The following is a 23,518-nucleotide window of genomic DNA, read 5'->3' on the forward strand; positions in this document are numbered from 1 at the left end:
ATGTCAGGGATTGGAAGGGACCTCTGGAGATCCTTGAGTCCAACCTCCTTGCCAGAGCAGGACCATAGAATACAGCACAGGTCTCACAGGAACACATCTAGACAGGGCTTAAAAGTCTCCAGAGAAGGAGACTCCACAACCCCTCTGGGGATCCTGTTCCAGTGCTCTGTGACCCTCACAGTGCAGAAGTTCCTCCTCATGTTGAGGTGGAACCTCCTGTGCTGTAGTTTGCATCCATTGCCCCTTGTCCTATTACAGGGCACAAGTGAGCAGAGGCTGTCCCTGTCCCTTCCTTCCTGACCCCCAGCCCTCAGATATTTATATATACTTATTAGATCCTCTCTCAGTCTTTTCCTCTCCAGACTGAACAGCCCCAGGGCTCTCAGCCTGTCCTCATCAGGCAGTGCTGCAGTGCTTTGAGCATCCTTGTAACCCTCCCTTGGACTCTCTCCAGTAGATCCCTGTCCCTCCTGAACTGGAGAGCCCAGAATCGGGTGCAAGGAGGCTGGGGTATCCGAAACTCTCTAGTAACTGACAGCAGTGGGTGGAATTATCACTATAATAACTCTCTCACCACTGAACCATCCTATTAATTAGAAAATAAAGAAAGAAAATACAAATAATTCCTCTGTGCTGTAGAGATATTTCTCTACACTTCCTTAGCAGAGGAATAATTAAGACAGTGCCATTTTTCTTTCCTGTTGGGAGGACAGAAGCAGTGGCACAGCAAGAGGGAAGGTTTTTTCCTCACACAGATACTGTGATCTGTATTTAAGTTCTTTGGCCCAGCTTTTTCTCCTGCACACAGTGCAGAGGGCTTCCACATCTCCCCTGTGTGCAGCCTGCCTGGAGTTTTTAATGACTCTGTGCATGCACATAGGATGTGTGCAGCTTTCTGGAGTTAAATGTGTCCCCTATGAAGCCACAACAAACTAGTAGACTTCACAAGGCTGCAGACTGGTGGAGAAAGTTCTTCACTGAGAGAGTTGTTAGCCATTGGAATGTGCTGCCCAGGGAAGTGGTGGAGTCACCATCCCTGGAGGTATTCAAGAGAGGATTGGACGTGGCACGTGGTGCCATGGTCTAGTAGTCATGAGGTCTTGGGTGACAGGTTGGACTTGATGATCTTTGAGGTCTTTTCCAGCCTTGTTGATTCTATGATTCTATATTTGGACCATTGTGTCAGTCCTGCTGAGGGTTTTGGCTAACAAGAAGCACTAAAGATGACTCTTGCATCTCTGACAGATGATCTGTGCCAAGTGAAATTAACCAGTGCTGCAAACCAGCTAAACAGTCACACTAGAATGTTTGTTGTGCATTTACACAACCAGAAGCTTGGGTTTATGGCACCTTCTGACCCCCAAAATGTCTTTCTCAGGCCTGGAACAGATACTTCAAATTAAAATGCTTGTTTGAACTCAAGTGAGGACCCTTCAGGGTCAAAACATTTAGGCAGATCATGCTGCAGCCTGTTATCTCTTGTTGTAAGCATCCAAAAGAGGGGAGGAATGTTGGTACTTCCAGTGGGCTTATGGCAAGCCTTTGGGAGGAAATGTTCAGCCCCTTTATGTCTTTACATTTCTGCCATCTTAAACATAGTAGTAACTTCCAGCTGCTTTAAACCTGAGAGAATGCACACTAGCATTAGTGGCAAACACCATATGCTCTCTCTACTACAGACTTAGAAGCACACAACAGACTCTATCCAGGAACATGAAAACACAGCTGCAGCCCAGCACTGAACCCAAAGAAAGGAGGAGCTGAACACAGAGCTGAGCTTCACACTGATTTCAGACACATAGAAACTAAATCTGAGCACAGGCTGGAATCTCTCAGAGTTAGAAGAAGGGCTCTAGAGGTCTCATTGTGCCTCCAGATTCACAGCCTCATCGCTGTAGTACAAATGAAAACAAAAAGAGACTGATTTGCTGAGGTGTGTGTGGTCTGTCAGAGTCTAACAGAACAAGCCTCCTGGCTACCTGATGTGCTCCCTCTGTCCTCCTGATGCCATGGGTTCAGCAGAGGACACCAGCTCCTTGCCAGAAGAGAAAGATTCTCCAGGGGCAGCACCCTCCTCATTTAAAACCTGCTTTATGTAACAGCAGCAGCATGAATTTGGTGGACCTGGGAGCCTGCTTAGCCTGAAATTTACCTGTGTCTCACCATCTGGCTCTTGCAGAATCAAAATGTATCCCCCAGAAAAGTGCAGCTATACCTTAAATACACCCCTGGGTTAGAAGGAAGTACAACTGTACATGTGAAAGTAAGATCCAACCAATGTCTGCAGGGTATTTGCAGCTCTCAAAGCCCTTTAGAAACAGGCACCAAGAAAGGCTGACACACTTGAGGAAGGTGAGACAATGTGGGGTTTGAGGCAATGAATATGTATGTCTGCAGAACATTACCGAGATGGTTTTGCAGGCAGTTGTTGTTTCCTCCTTCCAGTGGAATATGCAGACAGTGCATAGAGAAGCAGGCAGGGTAGTTCTCAGCTGTGCAGTGAGGCAGAGCAAATGCTCCTCACCTGCCTGATGCAACACCAGTGGCCTGTCTGCATCACCACTGCAAGTCCTGCAGCTCTCCTCAGGGACTGGAAGTCAACACACCTCTCTCTCCCCTTCCCTTCTGTCTTCTGATCGCCAGCGCTCACTAAATGCCTTTGCTCTCCTTATCTCCTCACCCCTTCTAGAAGGAGATGTTCTGGGACAGTTCACAGTTAACCAAGTTGAAGGTGAATGGACAATTTCTTCCAAGAAGCCTCTGGACAGAGAAGACACTGAGAAATATCTCCTCAAGGTTATGGCTTCTGATGGGAAGTTTCAGGCTACCACTGAAGTGGAAATTTTTGTTCTGGACATCAATGATAACAGCCCCGAGTGTGGTCAGGTAAGACATCTGTCCTGGTGCACACTGTGGTCAAGCAAAACATCTGTCCTGGGACACAGAGGGCATGAGGGGAGCAGCTGGGAAGGAGAGAACACAACAGCAAGGCAAAAAGAGCAGAAAGAGCGTGTTAAGAGGGTTTGGCTTGTCGTAATTCTTCTCACACGATCCTATTGCTTTGATTATGCTTAGCAACTTTAATTAAGCTGCATGTCAAGCAAGAACATTAAATCTAGCCTCCAAGCATGTTTGCCAGCAGTAAGTGAGTGCCTAAGCATTATGAAGGATAATTTTTGGAGATAAACAATGCCAGGAAGCCTCCTGGGTAGGGGCATGTAAATTACCGAGGTTTATATCCTGCTAAGATGAGAGATTCCCATCGGGAGGTTTTTACTGGAGAGAACCGATCGCTGGTATGGACATTACCCATGGTGAGAAAGAGCAGTGGTGGTTGCTTCCCAAAGGAGATTCAAAGGCTTGTGTGAAATGAGCTCACTGGCCCCGGTCCACACCCCAGCAGCCGGCAATGTGACGCACGTTGTGTTCCCCTATAAACCGCAAGGTTGATCCTCCTCTGTGAAGCCTCTGCTAGTCCCTTCCTCCCCGACAAGGGAGGAAGGCGTTTCGGAGCCAGCTCAGATGCCAATGGCACCTTCTGTCCTCGCCAGATATTCTACACTGGGAGAGTCTCTGAAGACGCTGCGCCAGGCCTTTTCATTTTGAAAGTCTCAGCAACCGACCCTGACGTGGGCAGCAACGCCCAGATCACCTACAGCCTCCACGGGCCTGGAGCAGAGGAGTTCAGGCTGGGTCCACACACAGGTGAGAGCTGGGCAGTGGGATGCCCTTATCCTCTTCCTCACCTTCTCCTGAGAAATGCCAGCCCCGGCACAGTTCAACACCTACCTTCTCTCGAGCAAACAAAAGGGCAATTCATTCCAGCACTCCCAAGCCAGGAGGGAATGGAATGGCAAACAGGTTCATGGCATTGGGGTGTAGAGGAGAGCAAGCTCTGCCCCTTCCTGTTGGCATTCACGTTGCTCAAAGGTAGGGCAAACACTATAGCCCAGAGCCAGATCTCAAAGAGGAGAGAGAGATCAGCAAGAATTTTGGCTTGAGACAGAGAGTCGAGTTCTAAGCCCTAAAAAAGATCAGGTGTTGGGCAGTGTGCTTGCCAGTGACCATGCTGATCGCTCCAGAGATCACTTGAGGTTTGTTACACTGCAGAAAGCTTAGTGCAGCAAGGTTTGCAAAGGCATTTAGAAGTACAATTTATTCATGAGCACATTTATCCCATGACGCCAGCCCTTGCATGAAATGCAGCCCGACTTCAGGGCTCCCCATGCTAAGCCCTGCCAGGGCACTGGCTGGCAGCGATCCGAGAATAGCCCCAAGCAATGTGGTGTGGACACATCACCACTATTAGCTGGATTACAAACACTGCTCAGACTCAGGCTGTTGCCTCCCACGGTTCAGCCAGGAAGGTTCACGCTTGAACCTTTCTGAGCTCTCCTGGGCTGTGGCTGCAGAGAATAGAATAGAATAGAATAGAATAGAATAGAATAGAATAGAATAGAATAGAATAGAATAGAATAGAATAGAATAGAATAGAATAGAATAGAATAGAATAGAATAGAATAGAATAGAATAGAATAGAATAGAATAGAATAGAATAGAATAGAATAGAATAGAATAGAATAGAATAGAACCGAACCGAACCACCATCTAATCAACTAAACCACGGCACCAAGTGCCTCATCCAGCCTCTTCTTAAACACTTCCAGTGATGGTGACTCCACCACCCCCCTGGGCAGCACATCCCAATGGCAAATCACTCTTTCCATGAAGAATTTCTTCCTAACATCCACCAGAACAAGAGGACACAGCCTCAAACTGCACCAGGGGAGGTTTAGGCTGGATGTCAGGAAGAAGTTCTTCACAGAAAGAGAGATTGGCCATTGGAATGGAGGTGGTGGAGTCACCATCACTGGAAGTGTTTACAGAGAGACTGGATGAGGCACTTGGTGCCATGGTTTGGTTATTAGATGATGTTGGGTGATAGGTTGGACTTGATGATCTCAAAGGTCTTTTCCAACCTGGTTAATTCCATTTTATTCTAATTATCTGGTTGCCTGGGAGAAGAACCCAACCCCCACCTGGCTACAACCTCCCTTCAGGTAGTTGTAGACAGCAAGAAGGTCTCCCCTGAGCCTCCTCTTCTCCAGGCTAAGCAACCCCAGCTCCCTCAGCCTCTCCTCACAGATCTGTGCTCCAAACCCCTCCCCAGCTTTGTTGCCCTTCTCTGGACACCTTCCAGCAACTCAACATCTTTCCTAAACTGTGGGGCCCAGAATTGGACACAGTGGACAAAGAACCAAACACAGCTGTGGGAGGCAAAACCATCTCCTGTTCTTCCCAACAGGGGAGCTGACCACCTTTGCACCTCTCGACCGTGAGCAGAAGCCTGTGTACCACCTTGTTGCCAAAGCAACTGACGGGGGAGGCCGATCCTGCCAGGCAGATATCACACTCACCATAGAGGACACCAACGACAACGCGCCAAGATTCTTCCCCAGCCACTGCGCCGTGGCCGTTTTTGACAACACCACCACAAAGACACCCATTGCCGTGGTGGCTGCCAGGGACCTCGATGAAGGTGAGACAGAATGGGCTTTTTTTTGGTAGAGTTCATCTTTCATCCCAAACAGAAACCCTTGAAACCTAAGAAAGGGTGACAGCAATGGGCATAGGTGATTGGGACTGGAGCTGATCGATGGCATGAGGAGGAACTTCTTCACTGTGGGGGTCACAGAGCACTGGAACAGGCTCCCCAGAGAGGTTGTGGAGTCTCCTCCTCTGGAGACTTTCAAGATCCAGATGAATGAGTTCCTGTGCAACCTGTGCTAGACTCTGTGGTCCTGCTCTGGCAGGGGGTTTGGACTCGATCTGCTTCAGAGGTCCCTTCCAACCCCTAACATCCTGCGGCCAGCAGGCATCAGCAGTTTTGGGACCTGTAGGAAGTGCAGTATCTGTAGAAACATGCAAAGTCAGGCTTTGAGGACATACTCAGGAACTGTAACTGGGACACAAACTGGACAGCAACTTTACCAAAGATGGAAACAGAATGAGCATAATAAAGGATCTGGATGGGGTAGGCAATATGGTTGGAGAGGTCCTTCTGAAGACACAAAAGATTCTCAGAAACATAAGAAATAGTCCTAAGAAAGGAGCTTTCAATAAACCTCTCCAGCAAAGACTGGATTTACAATGACAGAGAAGCAAGATGATATTTGTCTGCTTTGGAAGCAGACACGAAGGGAAATTGTGTTTGGAAACAAGGGAATTAAAAATGGGAATCAGCAGTAAATACAGACAGGTCATACTGAGGGATGATGGTGAGGGTGGCTGGGTGTCAGAACCTACAGAGAATCATAGAGTTGTTGGGGTTGGAAAGGACCTCAAGGATCAGCCAGTTCCAACCCCCCCCCAACCCCCACCCCCCGCCATGGACAGGGACACCTCATGCTACATCAGGTTGCTCAGAGCCACATCCAGCCTGGCCTTAAAAACCTCCAGGGATGAGGCTTCCACCACCTCCCTGGGTACATTTGATGTTCCCATAGCCTCCATTTCCCCTAGCAATTTAAGGTCATTGAGCACACAGAGTCCTAACAGAGTAGAAACACACAAATAAACACAACCAGCAGCACTCCTGCCAGCGAATTCATGCTGTCCCTTATCCTTCCAGGTCTCAACGCTGAGGTGGTCTATTCTCTGCCTGACTCTGCCAATGGACACTTCTCAATTGAGGAAACCACGGGGGTGATCCGTCTGGAAAAGCCTCTGAAGGATTCCCAGCACTCAGCGTTTGAGCTGACGGTCTGCGCCACCGACCGGGGCACCCCGCAGCCCCTCTCCGCTCTTGGCACCGTCACTGTCTCTGTTGTGGATCTGAATGAGTACCTGCCTGTTTTCTTGGCCCCTGAGTATGTGGCCATGGTAAAAGAAGACGTGGCTGTGGGCACAGAAGTCCTCAACTTGTCAGCCCTGACAAGGGACAACGCAGAAAACACAGAGATCAAGTATGAAATTGTCAACGGCAACGACCATGGGAAATTTCAGCTCAACTCAAACACAGGTAAGGCAACCTCATGCCCAAAAGCTCCAGGGTGACCCAACAACAAAGGCATCCTCTCTGCTTCTCCACTTCTGGTTCGCCATTGGAATGTGCTGCCCAGGGAGGCGGTGGAGTCACCGTCCCTGGAGGTGTTCAAGAGGGGATTGGATGTGGCACTTGGTGCCATGGTCTAGTCATGACGTCTGTGGTGATAGGTTGGACTCGATGATCCTCGAGGTCTCTTCCAACCTTAGTTATACTGTGATACTGTGATTTGGCCTACACTTCCTCTCTGCCCTGTCTTTAGCCAGCACAAGGAGAGGGAGTAGGTCATTTCCAGTGCTGTGCCATTTGGGGGTCCCAGGCAGTGGAGTACAGCCTGGCCAGGGGACTTGGTGCTAGCTCCCTGAAATAGTCAGTGGCTCCCTCTGATGACTGTGCAGGTGTTGGTATGGATCTAAAATACATGGAACATCATTGCTGTCTACAACTATCTGAAGGGAGGTTGTAGCTAGATGGGGGTTGGTCTCTTCTCCCAGGCAATCAGCACCAGAACAAGAGGACACAGACTCAAGCTGTGCCAGGGGAGGTTTAGGCTGGAGGTGAGGAGAAAGTTCTTCACAGAGAGAGTAACTGGCCATTGGAATGTGCTGCCCAGGGAGGTGGTGGAGTCACCATCCCTGGAGGTGTTCAAAAAGGGCTTGGACGTGGCACTTGGTGCCATGGTTTAGTAGCCATGAGGTGTTGGGTGACAGGTTGGACTTGATGATCTTTGAGGTCTTTTCCAACCTTATTGATTCTATGATTCTCTTCTACCCTAAATTTTGCCAACCAAGTCACTCAAGGAGTGATCCAAATCTGTCTTCAGCCAGTACAAGGAGAGGGATTAGAGTCTTCTCTTCTACCCTAAAGTTTGCCAACCAAGACACTCAAGGAGTGGTCCAAATCCTACTGCAATTAATGGGAAGACTCCTGTTATATATCTGGGACCTGAAACAGGTTCATGGGAATAAGGAATACCTGGAGAACAAGATGAGGACTTTTTTTTTTGTTCACTTCAAAATGCAGGAGAAGGAGGTTTAATTTAAAAAGTCTCTCCATCCTGACCCCACAAGGAACCTGCAAGCCCAGGGTAACAGGCACCTTTGTTAGGCAGCACTCACCGAGTGTAGATAATCCTGAGCAGGTGCTGAGCCAGGTTTACTAGCCAAATAAAGCACTGCTCTGTTTGCACAGCAATCTGATAAGATTCCTTATCTGAAGGCCAATGTTAACTCCCTGAAATAAACCCCTGGCTGCATCATCAGTGGCCTTCTGCCCTTAGCTGTAACATTCTCACCCAGGGTGTCTCACTCAGCTTCTCTGAGGGGAAAATTCTCCCAAATTTTCCATGGCAATCTTCTTGTTAGTTTGTACAACTTAGAATCATAGAATCAACAAAGTTGGAAAAGACCTCACAGATCATCAAGTCCAACCTGTCACCCAAGACCTCATGACTACTAGACCATGGCACAAAGTGCCCTGTCCAGTCCCCTCTTGAACACCTCCAGGGACAGTGACAGATACAGAACAATGTCATTTCCATGGCAGTTTCAGTGCTGAACCCAGGAAAGCATTGAAGTACACAGTCACATTCTGTCCCCATCTCCTCTTCTGTTTTCCTTTCTACTTTCATTTACATCTTCAGTCCACGTTCCTCACTCATTTTTGGAGATTAACAAACTCCTCCTTCTTTCTGTCTTGCATCCCAAGCCTTGTGTATGAATGACAGCATCTTGCTGTGCACCTTTTCCTCCTGTACAGTTCTGCATTGCACCTTTTCCTCCTCTACAGTTTTCCTCCTGCACCTCTCTCTCACACCTTTTCACACTACCTATGATGCTCTACTACTGCCTTGGTCACAGCTTTCAATTGCCCTGTTGGACTCTCATCTTATTTTTTTCAGATCTCCTCCAGGTAAGAATCCTGGAGACCTTCCAGAGTGAAAGTTTATGTCACTTCTTCAAACACTTGATACCAGAATGAGGCAGGGTATGGCAGAATCAGTTCAGTTATAGTTTGGTTGATGTGATGCCATGTCCTTTGGTATCCTGGTCACAGGCTCACAATATATCAGGGGTTGGAAGGGACCCAGGGAAATCATCGAGTCCAACCCCCCTGCCAGAGCAGGCCATGCAATCTAGCTCAGATCACAGAGGAATGCATCCAGATGGGCCTTGAAAGTTTCCAGAGAAGGAGACTCCACAACCTCTCTGGGCAGCCTTTTCCAGTGCTCTGTGGCCCTTACAGTAAAGAAGTTCCCCCTTGTGCTGAGATCACAGGATGTTAGGGGTTGGAAGTGACCCCCAAAGATCATCAAGTCCAACCCCCCTGTCAGAGCAGGGCTATAGAATCTATCTGATTTAAGCAGTGAAGGTCCAGGTTAGGTGAAGAGCAGATTTTTCAGCTGGCAGTTTGGCAGTCACCATGCTGTGTCTCCAGTACTCCAAGAAACCTCCCTCACCATTTACTCAAAGTATCTCCTGTTCTTCTCTATCCATCTGCCAATGCAGGTGCCTTATACATAAATGGGAGCTTGGACTTTGAAGCCAGTCATGAGTATTACTTGTCCATTGAGGGCACAAGGAAAGGCTCAGCCTCTCTCAGTGATGTGACCATGGTGGTCATCAACATAACTGACATCAATGACCATGCCCCAGAGTTCATCCAAGACCCTTACTTCGTCGACATCCGGGAGGATGCTGCCGTCGGAGAGATCATCCTCACGGTACGATCATGAGCCCAGGCAGCTGTCTCTGCCTCTCCTTTTACTTGTGCTGTGCAAGATTTACTCTTCTTTTGCACCCACCTTGGTGGGTTTCCGATGTACAACATCTAAGATTCAAGCATGACCTTGAAAAACAATGACTGACAGAATTCCTGACGCTCCGTAGACAAGGAGAACATCTTGCCTCATAAGATATCTTTAAGTGAAAGCATGAGACACCTGAGGGTGGCTCAGCAGCTTTGGAGATCTCCCAAGAGTGCTAAAATGCCTGCAGAAAACCATATCCCTATAACCTGGGAAGGACAGAGGCTTCTCTGGGCAGAATAGCAGAGCCCAAGGTATTTCCATGTAGAGTTCCCTGCCCAGCTTGTTACCTTCACGGGGGTGGTGAGGTCAGGAGAAAGGGACAAGGACAAAATCATTATTGTAGCTGTGTGGAGTTTTGCCTTGAACAAAAATGTGTGACACTTAGGTAAACCACCTTCCTTCCTCCTCCTCATTTGGGGCAAGCTCAAACCAATACCCTTAAAAGCCACAAATGAAAAGTCCTGCCCTTAATTTCTCCATGGCAAGGCCTTTTTGTGCCCAGGGTCCTAGCTTTTTTTCCCCTCCTAAACAGGTGTCAGCTGATGACTTGGATGGAGCAATGAACAATCAGATCACATACTCAATCGTGGAAGGGAACCCCCTGGGACACTTTGCCATTCAACCCAGAAGTGGCCACATCAGCATTGCCAAGCATCTGGACAGGGAGGAGGTGAGTGCAAGAAAATGGGACCAGGAAGGGTGAAAGATGTGCCCCAAAAGACAGAGGGAGTGCAGTGGATTCAGCTACCTCTTCTTTTCTGAATGATCTAATCAAAACACTTTAAGCAGAAGGCAAGGCTCAGTCATTCATTTTCTAGACTCACAGGTGATGCTGCAGGAAGGCTGAGCTTTAGGGAAGGCAGTAGAACCTTTAGTGGTCACAGCTCTGGGCTTTGGTCTTCTCTGCTGGTGCTTCAAGCTGGGTGAGAGTCTGCCCTAAACTGGAATAGCTGGTTTCTGCTTCTCTGTGTCAGAAATCTGGGGAGGAGATGGAAAGGTCACCTGGACAATCTCTCATTCATTTAACAGTAGCAGTTCAAGCCACTATTGACAGATGTCTGCCCAGCTTATCCTCATCCATCTTTGCCAAGTTTTTTCCCTTCTCTACAGCTATTGTGAGGTTGAATCTTTAGCAATGTGCTTCACTGGATGGAGCCTTAGCCAAGGGCAAAGCTGTCCTTAGGGTGCACAGCATGGCCTCAGGCACTTACAACAGCTGAGTCAAAGACCAATGAGAAAAAGCCACCATTCCTCCAAGTAATCATGCACTACAAACCTTCCAGATCCCCAGTTATGCCCTGACAATTCGAGCCACAGACAACGGCCACCCTCCTCAGTTCAGCGATGTGGCTGTGAGCGTCCACGTGTCTGACGTCAACGACAACCCTCCTCGCTTCTTCCAGCTCAACTACAGCGTGGTGGTGCAGGTAAGCCAGGAGGTGGTTCCTTCTCCCAGTCCACCTCCAGGTGCTGAGGTACTCAGGCATGGGCTGCTCTTGGAACAGAGAGGTGAGACAGAGATGAAGCATGTTGTTCTGTGCTCACCTCCACAAAGAACTGATAGCCTCTGCAGGGGCAGATGTGCTACTAACAGATGCCATTTTCCCTTTCCAATAGCTTCAGGCCCTTCCTGTCCTTTCCTACAGAGAACACAGGGCTTTCCACACCTTCCAAGCCTGACTTGCAGCCCCTTTCTCCCTCACAATTGTCCAAGTCTACACCCCAATGTAAAGAGCAGACCCATGCACGTGGTCAAGCTGCTGGATGCAGCCCATTTGTCACTTGGATTCAAAACACAGAATCCCAGCAGCATTAAGGTTGGAAAAGACCTCAAGGTCATCATCAAGTCCAGCCATGAACCTTGTATGTCCTCAGAGAGAAACACAGGCAAAACATGCTTTCATCTGCTCTTGTGCTGGCATGACTCAAGAGGAGAGCACAGGCACCAGCTCAACCATCTGCACTTAGCTGCCCTATGTGTAACATCCTGACAGGGAGTCCCTTGCCACTGCTGGATCTCTGCCACTGCTGGCACGAGGCTCAGTCTGTGTGTACTAGAGATGCATATGGGCTGTGGGAGTTGGTTCCCTCTTCCTGATCCAGCAGCTCTAGAGGCACTCTGCTTCTTCTGGGCCTTTTCTCTTTGCTTGCCTTTCTCCACTAACATCTCTCCCCATTGCAGGAGAATGCTCCTGTGGGTACAAGTGTGCTGGAGCTAATTATGAGTGACAGAGACTCCCCGGAAAATGGACCACCATATTCATTCCAGATCACCCAAGGCAATGATGGGAAGGCTTTTGATGTCACCCAAAACGGTCTGTTGGTGACATCATCTGTCCTGAACCGAAGAATAAAGGAACAGTACCTACTACAAGTCCAGGTAAAGCTTCCCTTACTGTCCTCTTATCCCTGGGATTCCCCAGACAGATTAAATAGCAGCAAAAAGAGATCAGGATGGCACAGCTGGATGGAAACACATCTGGCTTTGGAGAAACCCAATCCAGGCACAAACTGTGCAGCTTTGAGCCATCTCCAGAGCTCCACACAGACTGCCCACAAGAAGCTGGGGACCAGCTTCTGTGCTGGTAACATCAGATAACACAGTGAGAAATACTCCATCAGCATTTCCCTTAGACAGATGCTTTTCCCAGCATCCTTCTAGTGACTCCCAGTTTAAAGTGAGACCTGACCCTAAAAACTTTCACCAAGCATCCTTGTCATTTAAGAGGTGGTTGAAGTTCCTCTTCGAAGAGGATTTCTGTTGTCCCAGGGTGAATTCATTAGTGTCCAGTGTTACCAGTAGGGATAGTGCATTCCAAACAACAGGATAATCTCACACAAAGCACCACCTTCCTCATTAATGGTCCTTGTTCTGAAAGCCAGGTACTAGAGAATTAAAAGCCTCCACCACTAACTGCCTAAGGTTAGGGAGAAACTTATCTTACAATCACATTTTGCTCTTCTGAGGTTCCTTGACTTATGCCTGATAAACATTGTCAGAGGTGGGACACAGGCTCAAACAGCCAGGAAGGTGAGCAAGTGGTTTGATGTGTGCAACTGCTCTAGGCCTGTGCACACTCAGTTAGACGTGGAACCCCAAATCCTCTGGAGAGGATTAATCCTCAAGGAAGCCAGAGCCACCCAGGCATGCCTCAGCTGCTGGTGAGCACATGAGCACAACCTCACTGCTAACAGTCTGCATGCTGGAAAGCACACCTGGGGCCATCTCCAGGCAGAGGTTCAACACTGCTGCCAATTTTTGCCATTCCTCCTTCATTCCTAACCCACTCCCTGACAGCTTCCACCCACTGCTACATGCAAGCCACTCTCCTTTGCAACACCTCCTCAGCTCATCCAGTCAGGTGAGGTGGCAGTTAAGTCATCACTTGGCAATAATGGATCCTTCCCTTTTCCTTGACAGGTCTCTGACAGCGGCATCCCTCCCCTGTCCTCCTCTGCGTTTATAAACATCCAGGTGACTGAGCAGAGCCAATACGCCCCCTCGGCCCTCCCCCTGGAAATATTCATCACCACCAACGAGGAAGCCTTCCGAGGCGGTGTTCTGGGCAAGATCCACGCCACGGACCGAGACCCCCACGACACACTGCTGTACACTTTGGTGGCACAAGCGCCCCGGGAGGGCCTTTTCTCCGTCGGGGCTGCGGATGGGAAGATCATCGCCGGGGACAAGCTTCCCCACGGCCACTACCTCCTGAACGTGACGGTCAGCGACGGCACCTTCACGGCCACCACCAGCGTCAACGTCCACGTGTGGTGCTTCACGCAGGAGGCCTTGGACAAGGCAGTGGTGCTGCACTTCCGCCACCTCTCTCCCGAGGAGTTTGTGGGGGACCACTGGCGAAACTTGCAGAGGTTCCTGGGCAACGTGCTGGTCACCCGGCGCCAGAACATCCACATGGCCAGCCTGCAGCCCGCCGCCGCCTCCGACGGCGTGGACTTGCTGCTGGCTGTCGGAGAGCCGCACGGCTCCTGGTACGAGCCTCGGGTCCTGGCCAACAAGATCACGGTGTCGGCCGGGGAGATGGACCAGCTCGTGGGCCTCCGGCTGAAGAAAGCGATCCACGTGCCGTGCCACGGGGCAGACTGTGCCCACCGCGTCTGCAAGGAAACCATCCAGATGGATCCAGGCACCATGTCCACCTACAGCACCGCCCGACTCAGCGTCCTCACCCCGCGGCACAGCCTGGAGCAGATCTGTTCTTGCAACGGTGAGCAAAACTTCCTGGCAGTGACCCACCCTGCACACCTGCGTGGCATTTCACAAGTCCAAGAGCCAGCTGCTGCACTTTGGCCACAACAGCCCCAGGCAGTGCTACAGGTTGGGGTTGGAGTGGCTGGAGAGCAGCCAGGCAGAAAGGGACCTGGGGGTACTGATTGACAACTGGCTGAACATGAGCCAGCAGTGTGCCCAGGTGGCCAAGAAGGCCAATGGCATCCTGGCCTGCATCAGGAATAGTGTGGCCAGCAGGAGCAGGGAAGTCATTGTGCCCCTGTACTCAGCACTGGTTAAGCCACACCTTGAGTCCTGTGTCCAGTTCTGGGCCCCTCAGTTTAAGAAGGACATCGAGACTCTTGAAGGTGTCCAGGGAAGGGCAATGAGGCTGGGGAGAGGTCTGGAGCACAGCCCTGTGAGGAGAGGCTGAGGGAGCTGGGGTGGTTTAGCCTGGAGGAGGCTCAGGGGAGACCTTACTGCTCTCTACAACAACCTGAAGGGAGGTAGTAGCCAGATGGGGATTGGTCTCTTCTCCCAGGCAACCAGAACCAGAACAAGAGGACACAGTCTTGAGCTGTGCTGGAGAAGTTTAAGCTCAAGGTGAGGAGAAAGTTCTTCACAAAAAGATAAATTGGCCATTGGGAAATGCTGCCCAGGGAGGTGGTGGAGTCCCCACCCCTGGAGGTGTTCAAAAAAGGATTGGATGTGGCACTTGGAGCCATGGTTTAGTCGTCAGGAGGTGTTAGGTATTAGGTAATAGGTTGGGCTTGATGATCTCTGAGGTCTTTTGCAACGTGGCTGATTCTATGAGTCTATGATACTGTGTTTTCCTTCTAAAGCACCTGGACTTCCCATGGGATTAGGTTGCCCAATGGCCAACAACTCTGCTTGCAATTTCAAAGCCAAGTCTTAAAAGGTTGGAGGCTTTTAAGGTCTCTTCTCCCAGGCAACCACCAACAGAACAAGCGGACACAGTCTTAAGCTGTGCCAGGGGAGGTTTAGACTGGATATTAGGAAGTTCTTCACAGAAAGATTGGCCATTGGAATGTGCTGCCCAAGGAGGTGGTAGGGTCACCACCACTGGAGGCGTTTAAGAGGAGACTGGATGAGGCACTTGGTGCCATGGTTTAGTTGATCAGATGGTGTTGGGTGATAGGTTGGACTCGATGATCTCAAAGGTCTTTTCCAACCTGGTTAATTCTATTCTATTCTACCTGAGAAAGTGTGGCAAAACTGAGGCCTTTCCCTTCTTCTCCCTCCAGGAACAGCTGTGAGGTTCGGGGGGCACAGCTACATTTGGTACCAGCACTCGCAGGCGGGCTCCTGGCACATGCACTTCCGCCTGAAGACTCGCCAGCTGCACGCTGTAGTGTTCCATGCCAACGGCACTGACCACGCCACGCTGGAGGTAGGGGTTGGAATGCACAGGGATTTCTTCCCAGTGTTTAAAAAAAAGAAAAGTAAAAACCACCAAGCCACTTGCTCTTCAGAGAAGGGAGCCACAGACAGAAGATGCAGTAATGTGTGCCCTTAGCAATCCACGCCGCTACAACATAGTCTTGGGATGACCAAGCAAAGAGCCAAGCACAGTGTGGCAGTCGCTGCAACCACACCTAGGGAATTGGTTTTCACATGTGTGAAGGCCTGTGCTTGTCTCTGGTGTGAAGGCAGCTTTCACCCACGTCATACATCTACATCAGCTTTCCTTATGGCTTGCTTCTCCATCCCTCTCCTCACAGCTCTCAGGGTGAAGAATTCCCCAGGCAGAATTCTTCCCCAGGCTGCTTCCACTGCAGCAAAAGGGAAAGTTCCCCCCCAGACTTCAGGAGTGGAGTCAAGCTCCCACAGAGCACACAAGCTGTCTGCCAGACCACATTATGGTTGGGATAACAGGATATGGAGATGAGGAGGGCACAGGCGAGCTCTGAGGTTAGGAATAATATCACCAGCCTTCACCTGTCAGTTAGGTCACACACCTCATCAAATGGACCTCAAATTAAAGGTCCTTCACAGCAATGGACAGAACAGAGAAAACAGCAGTCTTAAATGCTATTTCTCAACCTCCTACTCTCTTCAAGCACTTTCTTCAGGTGGTTTCAGTGTTTCCTCTTTTCAAGCACTTCCTTCAGGTGGTTTCAGTGCTTCAGACACCTGCAGAGCCAGGAACATTTGTCTGATCTCTCTCCTTCCCTTGACTGCACACCAAACCAAGCCAGCCTTCAAAGATCACCTCCCCTTTCCACTTCTGCCAACAGAAGGAGGGCAGCAGATGACTAAAGAATAGGTGGTTTGTCTATTTCTCATCAATTCAATTCAGACTAAAGGGAGACCAAGATCACAGGACACACTTATCAGCTTACAGAGCTCTGTCCTGAAGACTAATGGCATTGAGATCCACACACTGAAACCTACCTGGAAGTCTTCATCCTGTCCCTGAATTCCCTCACCCCTTCTCACGGTTTCACAACCCTATATTCCTATTTTGAAATGCTTTTCTTTCCACTTTTGTAAAAGACCCACACAGAGAGAGCTGCACAGCAGCCAACACCCAGGGCCCTGCCCAAAGTACATATTGCAAGTTCCTGCTGCCACAGACATAGCTCCAAACGAGCAAGAGCAGAGAAACATCATCCATGTGCCCTGTACCTGTCTCCAGGAGTGGCATGAAGCTGCATTGTAAAGAGCTGATGAGGCAAACTTAGCTGCTCGAGAGGGGGCTCTTGCTTTCTGCCTCACCTCTGAGGAGGAGAGTCACCAAGTAGTTCAGCAGGAGTCCAGCACTTCAGGCAGTGCTCAGAAGGGCAGGAAGCTCAACTGAACCAGGCCTAACACACAAAGTCAAGGGAGAATAGGATCCTTATTGATGGATCCCATGGTCTCCCACACCCCCATGACTCCACGAGGTTTGCAGACTGCAATGCTCTAGCTATGAGCAAAAGCTTTGAACGACTCCTAAAGTGATGCTGTGTAGATTTGGTGAAGAGGATGAGTTCTCCTCCTAAGGGGATGCATATCATCACCCTTCCAATCACTAAGCTCTCCTGATGGTCAGAAATAGGTTGCAGCAAGAGAATGGCAAACCAGGCAGGCTGGGAAAGACTTGGAGTCTGTCAGCTCTTGCTCCAGGGAATTGAGTTCTCAGCTGTGTCCCAGCCCCAGAAATTGATAAGCCCAATCTAAAGACCCATCTGAAGCAATGTTCCTCCTGATAAAGTGAAGTGACAAAGTTGCCAGTTGTGCAAAGAGATTTACACACATGCTGCCCTGAGGCAGCCTTCCATGGCGTGTGCCAGCTGCACCTGGTTCTTCCTTCCCTCAGCAGTTGCTTTCTCCTCCCACTGGGATTTATTTACACAGTGGACTCCTCTAAGAGTTACCTGTTGACCTGCTCTGCTTTTGACCCCTCCAGAGTAGCTCTTTCAATATTGCAGGTTCCTTCAGAGTTCAGTGTAGCCCACAATCACTCCTCCTCTTCCAAGCATCACCACTCCTCACTGTCTCTAATACCCACCACGAAGATCCCTTTTGCCTGGCATGAATTGCTTGATGTTGTGTAGCAAGCTCTGCAGGTTTCCCATGAATGTTTTCTTCCATCTCTTTTTCTCCTTCTCCATAGGCTCTTGGCTTCTGGGAGGGAGGCTTTACAAACAAAGCACTGAGGAGGAAAAGCTGAAAGGGCTTTTATCCTTTCTCCTTCCTCCATTCTAGTTTTAAACATGAATCTTGGGCCACAAGTAGGAATTTCTGACATCCCAGTTTACTGCAGGAGACACTGGTGTGGATCACTTTTAGCAGCTCACTGTCTTGTCTCCCTCCCATCTACTGGAGTTCAAGGATTGGGTTGCAACACCTATCAGCAGCTTTGGCCTGGCTTTGCAGCGTGCTGGTTAGGAGCTGGGTACAACAGTAACTCCTTTCTCTGCCTCCCAGCTCCTCCTTGCCTCCTCCAAAGCTGCCAATCCTCCTCCCCAACAAGGTCCTTTCAGCACCCTCACCCATGCCAAAGGGGCAACTTCTCCAGCACTTTCTCCACTAATGAGACAGTGAGGACAGAATAAAGGCCATGTGGCTCAGAACAAGAGTCCATCTGTGACTGGTTGAGTATAGTCTGAATACCAGGGCTCTGATTAAGCTCAGGAAGGGAGGAGAGAGGATGAGCAGCTTCAGGAGGATGGTCACACAGCCCTGCACACTGCACACTGGTCAAAGGCTTCAGGGAAGGACCACTGGTGAAACTGTGCCAGAGATGAAAGGGTTTTGCAAGCTAAAAGAGGCTGCAGTCACCTAGAGAGGATTTAGCTGATCCATTCCTAGCCAAACACAGGGGAAAGGGGCTGCATTTGCCTACCAGCTAATTTCTGCAGTCTGAGAGTTGGGACTGATCTTGACTCCCAGTGCTTGGGCAAGGAGGGGATCAAGCAGCAGAAGTTGAGTACTGTGTCCAGTTCTGGGCCCCTCAATGTAAGAAGGATATTGAGACACTTGAGTGGGTCCAGAGAAGGGCAACGAGGCTGGGGAGAGGTCTTGAGCACAGCCCTGCAAGGAGAGGCTGAGGGAGCTGGGGTTGCTTAGCCTGGAGAAGAGGAGGCTCAGGGGAGACCTTCTTGCTCTCTACAACTACCTGAAGGGAGGTTGTAGCCAGGTGGGGGTTGGTCTCTTCTCCCAGGCAACCAGCACCAGAACAAGAGAACACAGTCTCAAGCTGTGCCAGGGGAGGTTTTGGCTTGAGGTGAGGAGAAAGTTCTTCACAGAGTTATTAGCCATTGGAATGTGCTGCCCAGGGAGGTAGTGGAGTCCCTGTCCCTGGAGGTGTTCAAGAGGGGATTGGATGTGGCACTTGGAGCCATGGTTTAGCAGTCATGAGGTGTTGGGTGCCAGGTTGGACTTGATGATCTCTGAGGTCTTTTCCAACCTTATTGCTTGATTCTAAGTGTTGAAAGCCTCTGTGAAGAGCAGCCACCTGTGTCACAACTAAGCAGGAGTTGTGGGCCGTGTTTTGCAGATGGTCAATGGAGTTCCTCAGCTTGGGTACAGCTGCAGGGGGAGCTACAGTGGGAACCTCTCCTCCTCCCGCTCGGTGAGTGACGGCGAGTGGCACTCGGTGTTCCTGGAGGTGAAGAACGCCTCTGTCCGCCTGCTCGTCGACGGCCTGGGAAACGCCTCTCTGCAGCTGCCAGGGGCCTGCCAGCTCTCCCAGGGCAGGCGAGATCTGCTGTTTGGGGGCCTCCGACAGCCCCTCCAGTCCCAGAGAGTCACGTTGGGCTTCAGAGGCTGCCTGGATGTGGTTGCAATCAACGGCAGAGAAGTGGTCCTCCTGCCCGGGAAAGGGCAATCCAAGGAAGTGGTGGAGGAGGTGGGGATCAAGCAGTGCTGCTCCCCCGCCGGTGCCTGCAGCAGCAACCCCTGCCTCAACAATGGGATGTGCTCCGAAACTCATGGAGGAGGTAAGTGAACATCCCACCCAGAGCAATGGGAGAGCAATAAGCACTCAGGGGAGGGAAAGATGTGACCTCTGCATTCATCCCTATGCTGAGGAGCTACTCCAGAGGAGAACCAGGGGCCCCCTGTCTTGAGAGATCTGAAGTGAGAGCTGAATCGGTGCAGCAACAGCTAAGGGTGTGAGCTCATCATCCTGGCTCTCACCAGGAGACCATGGCCCGGAGGGCAGGAGGAGGTGTTTCTAAGGAGTGTGCATGACCTAGAAGAGCACAGCATTGCCAAAAACTCCAATGCAAATAGAAATTCCACCCACCCCGCTGCATCCTCTTTGCTTGAGGAGCCATTATCAAGGCTGGAATCAAGCAAGATAGGATCAGGCAGTGATGGTATCTGGGCAGAAACAAACCAAGATCTTGGTCTGTTCCCACTGCAGTCAGTGACCCCTCAGGGCTATGGGAAAGGATATGGGAAAAACATGAGCTCAGATCCAAGAGACTCAGGCTAACATGAGGTGCACGTGTTCAAGAGAGGCTTGACACCAGGCTTTGCCCAAGACACTCACCACTGCCCCACTCCTGCCATCAGAGGGTCTCCCCACAGCAAGCAGTGTCACAGGCACAGGGGTGGTTTGCAGTAGCCCAGGGGAAGAAACTGCTCCCAGAGACATCCACCCTTGTGTCATTGCCCTACACCCATCCACTCACACCTCAGCCTAACATCCCAGATAGATACTATCTGCACTTTGACCCTTCCTTGGGGCAGAGAGGTGCTTTCCAGGCTGCTGTGTGGGGCAGAAGCTCCTCCTGCAGCTCTGCTCTTCGGGGCCATTGCCAGAACTCACACCCTGCCCGGTGAGCAAGAGAGGATGGAGGAGGGAGCACACCTCCTCCTGCCCTGCCCCAAGCCTCTGGGAACAAGATTCCCAGCCCTGTCGACTCAGCAGCTGCCTGGTTCAGGTGAACTTGTTTGACATCTGTCCCTAACAGTGAGCCTGGCTGGCACTCCCACTTCAGCCTTTTCCCTGAGACCCTACACATACAAAACCCCTCTGGCTAGGCTGGAAGGGGCTCAAAGCCCAGGAGGTGAAAACTCACCTCTGCTCTAAGTCAAGGCATCACCTACTTGCTTTGCAGAGAGCATAACATGGGAGGGGGAGGAAGAAAAAAATCCCTCCCTCATTAATAATCTGCTAATCATCCAGTGCCCTTCCCATAGTTTCCTTCCAAGATGATGATCAGCTTCTCCTGCAAAGGGCCCAGCTGCCCACGAAAGAGCTTGTGGGACACGACCCCAGGCAGAAAGCCGCCGGACAGCGCCGCAGGGAAGGGGCTGCTCAAGGGACACTGAGTTTGTGAGGCTGTCCCGGGTGCTTGGCTTCCTTGAGCTCAGCTCTGGAGCCCATGGGCGTGCAGTGTCAGTTTCTGCAAAGCTCTGCCCAGGGATCTCAGGCGTGGGATTACTGCACAGGCACAGGCAGGTCTGTGCAGGCGAGCCCAGCGAGGCCACCGGGCCGCGTGAGAACCCTTCCGTGCCGCTCGGGAGAGGTCAAAGCCAGACCAGCCCCGCACCGGCCACGGCGCCGGGGACCACAGGTGCAAACACGCGTGAGCCCCCACAGCCAGGAACACGCGTTCCCGGGCACACGCAGCCCTATGGGCAGCCTCCAGCACCTGCTGCATGAGGCTCAGCACACCTCTGTGGCACAGCCACCGACGCACATGTCGAAACAGGTCTGCATTTGCTCCCCCTGTGCTCTGCAGCAGAGACGTTTAGTTAGTGGACGAGCAGCAAAGATTCCTCAAGCGCGCTGTGAGGTTGCAGCTCTCAACTTCCCGCATGGCACCCCCCAGCCGTGTGACCAGCGGGAGCCCAGCACAGCCGGGGACGTTCCCGTGCTCGGGGCTACGCTAAACAGCGGCCAAAAACACAACCAGCAGCAGCCCCCCTCCGAGTCCCCAGCCCGGCAGGGTTTCTCACTGGCTGCGAGCAGACACCTCCCCCAGGCAAGAGAAACCCAACGTGTTGAGACAGGAGCTTCATACCGCAAGAACCTGCAGGACCAAAGGCTTCAGAGAACAATTAAGTTACAGACGATTGCATTTAGCAGAGTCAGAAACTGTGAATCAGCCAGACAGGCTCCCCTTCCTTGAACCTGCATTTGTCCCCCAACTTCTCCATGCAATAAAGCTGCACCTTGAATGCATTCCTGGCAGGAGAAGGGTCCGTGGCAGGACAAGGGTCCGTGGCAGGACAAGGGTCCGTGGCAGGACAAGGGTCCGTGGCAGGACAAGGGTCCGTGGCAGGAGGGGACAGGCTTAGTTTGCTGCTTAAATAGCTCTCTAGTGTCGTTGCATTGTCCCAGAGTGGCCACCCAGCCTCCAGCAACTGCTCCGGGTCTTGTAACATACCCAGCAGCCTTCCATGGGTGGCCTGGGTGCTCCACAGCACCTCTGCAGCACCAAGTACCTATGCTCAGGTGCCAGACGGAGCCCTCTCGGGTGCCAGCAGCACCAGGCACTGCTCCTCTCTGTTCTTGCCAGTTCTTCCATATGGATCCAGCCTCTGCATGCCATTCTCTCACCCTCTCCAGGTTACACCTGTATCTGCCCCGGGCTGTTTTCTGGTGAGCACTGTGAGCTGGGGGACAGTCCTTGTGACTCCAAGCCCTGTCTGCACGGGGGAACCTGCACCCTCACTGCCACCGGCTACTCCTGCCACTGCCCTGACTGGTACCTGGGCGAAAGGTAAGCTCCGGGAAGGCTCCAGGTGGGCTGAAAACATGCACTCTACCAGCGGGCAGTGCACGATTCTGGAGCTCCCCAGTTCCAGACTCTCTGGGATTCACTGCAAGCCGCACGCCCCTGGGCACTGCAGCAAGGAAGCGGTGGAAGGCAGGGCTGAGCAGACCGCGACATAAAGAGCTCTGCCATCGTGTGGTCACTGCTCCTCTGTGCCCATCTCCTCCCAGTGCTTGGTGCAGGCTCCAAGCTTCTCCTTGCGAGGGGCGAGTCTCTGCTCACACACTGCTCCAGCCCGCAGTGTGAGCTGAGCTTGGCTGTGCTGGAGGCACTCGAGAAGGACTGACCTAGGTGGCAGGAGGATGCCCCCGAGGCTGAGAGGACACTATGACATCTGCCCCTTCCTCCAGTAGCTGGGGCATCCATCCTGGATGCTAAAGGGGCTGTTTCTGCCCAGGGGGAATTCTGTCCCAGCTCACAGCCAGAATTCATCCAACTCAACCTCATTTTGAGACATTCTTGCTCTATACAACTACCTGAAAGGAGGCTGCAGTGAGGTGGGGGGTGAGGTGATACCAGATATTCGGGAAATGGCAGCTAGAGAACTAATCCAGGCCCAGAGGCTGCTCTGGGCAGAGGGTAACTGAGCCTAAACTGTCACAGCTGCTCAGGCACCCTCTCCAAACCCTCTGCCCTGCCTCCAGCCCAGCCTGAGGAGAAATGCCCAGCACAAGTTCCAACAACATCATGTCCAGTTCATCTTTCTACCTTAGCCATTCAGGCAGGATGAACACTGGCCTTTGAACCAAAGCAAAGGCAGGAATTATCCATGCAACTCTTGGAATGAAAATATGTAGCTGAGCATGAGGTGGCAGTGCAGTACCTGAGATCCCCTGCTGTCCAGCCAGAGCCTGTGAGGACATGCTGCACACAGCAGCTCACACATCCCAAGACAGTAAGACACAAGAGGAACCCAAACCTCATGAAGTAACAAGGGGAACATAAAAAAGGAAGGAAAGCAAATAAATCACTGCATATTCCCCCTAGCATGGGGAGATCATTACTGTTGGAAGGGAAAGCTCCCCCTGTACTGCTGGCAGACATGTAAGTTGTGCAAGCAGGACAGAGAATCAGAAATTCTATCTCAGCTCTGCAGGTGCTCTGTAAAATGCTCTGGCCAGCCTGATCTAGTGTGAGGTGTCCCTGCCCATGGCAGGGGGGTTGGAACTAGATGATCTTTTTGGTCCCTTCCA

At 51.2% G+C, this 23,518-nt stretch overlaps 1 protein-coding gene across 3 annotated transcripts in view; it reads left to right on the plus strand.

The window, feature by feature from the left end:
• FAT2 (FAT atypical cadherin 2) overlaps positions 1-23,518 on the plus strand; it is a 68,423-nt gene that overhangs the window by 41,286 nt on the left and 3,619 nt on the right. For all 3 annotated transcript variants that reach the window (XM_068161995.1, XM_068162011.1, XM_068162003.1), the window contains exons 11-22: positions 2,690-2,886; positions 3,552-3,705; positions 5,306-5,539; positions 6,632-7,021; positions 9,553-9,767; positions 10,387-10,524; positions 11,138-11,281; positions 12,037-12,234; positions 13,276-14,083; positions 15,351-15,496; positions 19,091-19,532; positions 22,118-22,271. In XM_068161995.1, the coding sequence (XP_068018096.1) occupies positions 2,690-2,886; positions 3,552-3,705; positions 5,306-5,539; positions 6,632-7,021; positions 9,553-9,767; positions 10,387-10,524; positions 11,138-11,281; positions 12,037-12,234; positions 13,276-14,083; positions 15,351-15,496; positions 19,091-19,532; positions 22,118-22,271 (3,220 nt within the window). The remainder of the gene's footprint in view (positions 1-2,689; positions 2,887-3,551; positions 3,706-5,305; positions 5,540-6,631; positions 7,022-9,552; positions 9,768-10,386; positions 10,525-11,137; positions 11,282-12,036; positions 12,235-13,275; positions 14,084-15,350; positions 15,497-19,090; positions 19,533-22,117; positions 22,272-23,518) is intronic.

Source organism: Melanerpes formicivorus, unplaced genomic scaffold (genome assembly GCF_026170545.1).
Source record: "Melanerpes formicivorus ecotype bairdi unplaced genomic scaffold, bMelFor1.0.p_v2 SCAF_2, whole genome shotgun sequence".
NCBI classification, from domain to species: Eukaryota; Metazoa; Chordata; class Aves; order Piciformes; family Picidae; genus Melanerpes; species Melanerpes formicivorus.